Raw genomic sequence first — 5,936 nt, 5'->3', positions numbered from 1 at the left:
TACTTGAACAACTTCAATGGCTTTCCAAATCTGGGGGTTATCCCTAGTTCTCTTCTTTTGTTTCCTTATCCTGTCTTTGCACTTGTATGCAATCTTATTTAAGGTCAACCAAGCACTTAAAACAAAGGTCCCTTTCATGGTATCCTCTGTTTTTCCAAGACACCAAACTAGCTAAGACCAGTTTGTCCCTCTATTATTACTCCTCTAGTCAACCCTACCAATTGCATGCAAATTAATTTAAAAGGTTGCTTCTAGATGGAAGATTTGAACTTATGTGATTTGAATTTTACAAAATATTAATTTTCTTTAATTGATTAAACTTAGGCTAGGTTCATCGTTTTATTTGGATGTGGATTTAAATGCCTATAAAAATGCGTTATTTTAAATCCATTTCAAGTCAACTTCAACCACATTTATAACTTGTTTAATTGTGCTAATTTAGGGGTTAATTAATTCTATCATTTTATCGATTAGTCTCAAAAGAAATTCCAATGTTTTCAGAATTACAAAAAAAATTTCGAAGAGAATATATCCATGTGGTAATCACATCATCTTCAAATCATCTGTATTTTTCTTTTTCATAATACTTAAAACTAAAATCAATCCAACCACTCATTTGTATTGATTCTATATATCCAAATCATGGCATTAATGTAAAACTAGTTCACACAAATTCATCTTAAATTAATTATAAATAAAAGACTCAGTTTCGAAATTTATATATCATTTTGTTAAGTTCAATGATCTTGCAGGGCAAAGAAAGCAAGTGCTTCGAACTCAAATTCGTTACCAAATGTTACACAAGATGTCGCAAGCAAAGCATAGGCAAATATATAACTTGTGTAAAATCCAGTCCTAGATGCTTATGAAGATACAACAACAATAACAACTAAGCCTTAATCCTAAATTAGTTGGGTCAGCTATGTGAATTATTTTTTTATCTCTTCAGCTCTGCTAGACAGTGAGTCCGCTTCAATATCCAAAATTTGTAAATCCATACTCATTATATGGATGCTTATGAAGATAATTAGAAATAAAATAAGTAACTTTGGATAATCCTAAATTATGTTCAGCTTTTATGACCAACAAGGTTTAAAGTCATAATGAAATAGTTAATCAAGCATTCCATTATCTAAATTCAATTGTATCACATGAAGTATCAATGCATATAGTCCACAAGTGTGGGCACGTGTATGATCTTATGGTCCTGTTGCAGAAAAATGCGAGAGACTTCTATATCACTATCTCTTTCGGTCTTGGATTTGGGGATAAGAGCACCCCTTTTTCTTCTGGCCTCAAGTGCCACTGCCAAGTAAAATATGACAGGCTTTGTGTCATCATACGAATAGACCTACTTTCGGCTGATGATCAACCATTTAAGGACATCTCTAACTCACTCTTTCTAACTGGATGGCTTTAACATGCTTCCAATGAACTTTTACACATCCTTGTCGACTATTATAGCCACTATAAGATTAAAAATGCACCACCACCAGAAATAAACAGCAGCACTACCAAAACGACCAGTCACGCAAGCTCAGGTAATCATAAATGATAATGACTGTAACCAATTGAACATGTACAATTTGAAACTGGATTTTCAAATTAACAATATAAAACTCACTTAGAAAAAGTAGAACAAAAAAGATAAATACTGGAAGAACTTTTACTGGAATACTAGAATTTGCAACGATCATATAGGTAATTAATGGAGAAAAGGAACCATATGATTTCATTAAGTGTGTTTCAATATCCTGATTACACATCAACCCCATAAAAAGATAAAAAAATCAGCATTGAAATGCACCCCGTCTAAACTAAGCAATCACCAATAGCATTAGTAATTTAGAATCCAAAACAAACATCAATCTGTTTCTTAATCATATGCCTTACTAGAACCATAACTAATAGAGATGAAGTATCTCTCTTCAAGCTTGAATAATTGAAAGGCAAAATTATTTAAATTTGATTGTTGATAATTTAGTAGCTTCTCTATTTACATCAATTAAATAACTCCATTTTGCATCAGTTAATTTTTTTAATACATGGAGGATATTAATAGTCAAACCTGTTCTTTTAATGGGACACATAAGATAGACTTGTCAAATGGGTTGTTGAATATGAATAGCTTTCCTTATAAATCCAAGGCACAAGGCAATCTATTTCGAGCCCACAATGAAGGGATTTGCAGCCCAGCTGACTGGACAATATGCAAAAAATGGAAAGTTAACCGGTGCAAAATAACTATAATCCGAACCAACATTTGGTACGTGATTCCCATGAAAAAACTGAATTTATAGTTTATGATTCCCAATTTGTTAGCAAAGTCACCCCTACCTATCCCAGATTAATTTCAACTTTCAATTGTTCAACCATCTAGCTCTGTCTATTCTGGTAAGTGGAAATAACTAACTAATTCTGACTTCCTAGTAGTATATATTACAAGTGCTATTGTGTTTGGATTGGTAAGAAAGTTAGTGAAGGGAAAAATGTCTTATTCTGTAAGATGATCTAAATTAAATCTAAGCACAAATTTCCAGATCAAATCCATGTCAGAACATGTTATTCTGATTGCAGGAAAAAGAAGTGCAGCTATGTCTTCTACATTTAATTTTCCCTAATCCTTCTTCAACAAGAACAACCTGCACAATGTCATACTTCGTCCCTTGACATTATCAGAAGCTTATGAACATTAAGCTGCTTTGGCATCAAAATGGCTTTACCTAGAGACATTAAATTATAGTGCTAACTATTTTTTAATAAAACTAAACTAGCAATTTGAATTTGTCTCACTCAATTAATGACACTTATAAGAGGTTTTTCAAATATAGCACATGCATGCACAATGACTAGTGGGTTTTGGTTCTCCAGCCTCTTACATCTCAAGGAAATTGACAAGTCACTAGGATTGGAATGGACCTAAAGAGAAAACACCAACAAAAGGAGCTACAATTAGCATGTGCAATAGAACGGTGACAAAAGAAAACCATGCCTTGTTCTCTACTGCTAATAGAGTTTGATAACAATTAGATCAAAATAATTCTAGATCACCAAATCTATGCTTTCAGAATGTTAAATTTCCAATGGCAGACAGAATTACTTCAGAAAATGAAGATATAATGCAGACAAGAAGATTAAATTCTGAGTTTCCAGTATATTTTAGTAACATTAACTTCATCAAAAGACCAATCATGGCTCATTCCCAAGACAAAATCTAGATTTTTGGATCCTATTCATAAAGGGGAAGGAAGAAAAAAAGAAGGGAAAAAAACAGTAACCACAAAACCATGCTGACTGTGGACCATGAATACTATCAACACATTTAGAGCAGAAGAAGTTAGAATTCTATCATTATTGAATATCTTAGCAATTCATTGTAATAGCATCATTTAATATTCTTAACTCTAATTGCTCTCATAATTTAAAATGAGTTAATTTCACTACTTACTTTCTAGGCAGTGTCTGTAGTTAAAGGCTGTTCAGAGGTCAAACTACATTTTAAAGAACCACCCCCCGCAGCCGCCCAGCCCCTCTCCCCCCAAAAAACAAAAAAACTGTTGTCCTTGCTGCCATTTCTACGTCTTTGGAGCTTAGTGAACAACAAACTGCCAACAGTTCAGTGCTTACTAGGAACTTAGAAAGGACAGAAGTAAAAAAAAAAAAAAAAAAAAAACCTTGAAAGAAGCACGCAACGTTCAGATCCTAGACTCAACTCAAAAATAAAATCACATAGATTGCATTGCTTAAATCCTCCAATTTGCCTTATCCGTAGCCAAAATCATCAGAAAGCTCGTGCCAGTTCGTGCATCCTTAAACTGCAGGTTGTAAATCATTAGATTCCATCCTGTGAATGCTCCTAGCTATTTATTGAGCCATAAACCTTTATTAACTTCTTGATGTGTACGCGCTCTTTCAATCAACTTCCACCAATGCCTGATATTAAAATTTTAATAGAGCAATAAGCGACTTTCTATTTGCCTTTTCCAATTAGATCACAACGAATCTCACCAGTTAAAGGGGTAAGTAGTAAAATGTACCACATGGTTTAGCACATTTTCAAATTTGACCTGTGAAATTTGTTTCTTGACAAACAGGTACCTTGTGTGTTGCTCCATTAATAAGAAAGGGAAAAATCTCTAACACCGTCAGCTCAACTAGTTATTCAAACTATTAACACATCAGCTCAAATTAGATGGTGTTAAGGGATTTATCCTCGTCTTGCTAATGGAGCAAAACACAATACTTATTTGCCAAGAAACAAATTCATAAGCTCAAAATTGAAAATGCACTAAACCACAATATAATTTTTTGTATTTTGCCCTAATATATTTGGTAAATGATGTCTAGCGTTATGTTGACAATGCTTGGTTAACGAAATTCTATATTTAAATTAACCATGGAATCCGAGTTTATGTTAACCATGCAATACCAAATTTTTATGATGATGGCGATAGCAGCAGCAAGAACAGTTAGTAGCCATACTCTTCCGAGGCTCCCAATTAGACTATACAACTTCTCAGTCACTCAAAACTCATCCTTTTTTTTTTTTTTTTTACACAAGGCGTTTATGGAATAAGGTAAATCATTAGCCAAGGCTGATTCTTCAAAGCACCAAATATTTATACTCTCCACTTGTCATGCATAGGCATAGCACAAAATTCATGATTTTCCCAGTTGTAATCTGGAAAAAAAATGCATTTGAGCCGCACTCATTAGTACAGAATCAGATCCAAAAACATTCAACAGCCAATCAACTCTTAGAACTACGATAACTGATACTTTATAAATTAAAAAGGAAAACACCGAAAGATGAATTATGAAACTGCAATGTAGTTAACGAGATCAATATTAGCAAAAAAAAGAAAAAAAAAAGCTATCAATTGAAACTATGCATCGGAACATAAAGAGAGGCAGGGGAAGGCGAACCTGAGAAATTGGTTGACTTCGCGTTAATGGAAGAATTGCAATTTGCAAAGGAAGTAGCATACTTTCCCCCGCGACTCTCTCTTCTGGTGTCTGCTACGGCTAGTAATTTTACAACGCCAAAATAGACCGACGGATGGCGCTGTTTCGTTTGCGATAATACGACGTCGTTATAAAGAAAAATCGTTTAGTCAGCCAAAGAAGGGACCCATGAAGCCCGAGTGTCAGTTGACTATTGACCAATAGGCATTAGGCTTAGGCAGCTTTTCGCCGGAGCTTGGGCAAGGGGTCAGCGAAATCTTGGACAACACGAGCCACTATCAATATATACTCTCTAAAACCCTATACCCAGATCTAAACCCTTGGATCTTTGGGCGATATCTAAAATCTTTTATTATTAGAAGGTTTGAAGCCTCAGAGATGGGAATTATCAGAAGCGGTTTCTCCTTCATTGCAGGGACGGTGTTTGGCATCTACCTTGCTCAAAATTACGACGTTCCAAACATTAGAAAGCTGACAAACACCGGCCTCTTAATAGCCAAGCACATCGAGGAAACTTACAGGAAGCCCAAGAAGCGAGACGAGGATGATTGATTTGATTTTGGCTTTAGATTCCAGGTTCTTACATTACTGTTTTGAGGGATTTTGGGGGTTCTTGTAGGCTCAAGTTTCTAACCTTTGTTGGGCACTTATTGGCTTTCATTTTGATCTCTGTATTTGTGCCTGGGAAATTCAATATGGTTCAAGAAAGCAGAAATTATAATTGCCTCTCTTGTCTCAATGTTTAATTTATGTGCAAATTCATTTTAGACTTTTGGTTTTGTCTCTGAGCGATTGGAAAATTAAGAAAAATGACCCTTTAATCTTTCCCGGAGTGTAGTAGATCCGTAATTTCTTCATCAGAACTGGAAGCGTTGAATTGCCAGCATAACTCCGATGTTACGAGTTTTGTGTTTTAGTGGACAACGTAGAATTTTTAAACGCCTCGTATACTTCACATTATTAACAGTAAC

The 5,936-nt window shown here is 34.7% G+C and overlaps 1 protein-coding gene across 1 annotated transcript; it reads left to right on the top strand.

Annotated features, from left to right (window-relative positions):
* The first annotated feature begins 5,171 nt into the window (after window positions 1-5,171).
* Window positions 5,172-5,691, top strand: LOC110668748 (uncharacterized). The gene has a single exon (XM_021830117.2). The coding sequence runs from the start codon at window positions 5,344-5,346 to the stop codon at window positions 5,515-5,517; it is 174 nt and encodes a 57-aa protein (XP_021685809.1). The 5' UTR covers window positions 5,172-5,343; the 3' UTR covers window positions 5,518-5,691.
* The last annotated feature ends 245 nt before the right edge of the window (window positions 5,692-5,936 follow it).

This window comes from Hevea brasiliensis, chromosome 16 (assembly GCF_030052815.1).
Source record: "Hevea brasiliensis isolate MT/VB/25A 57/8 chromosome 16, ASM3005281v1, whole genome shotgun sequence".
In the NCBI taxonomy this organism is placed as follows: domain Eukaryota; kingdom Viridiplantae; phylum Streptophyta; class Magnoliopsida; order Malpighiales; family Euphorbiaceae; genus Hevea; species Hevea brasiliensis.
This window is presented reverse-complemented; position numbering and strand designations above follow the sequence as displayed.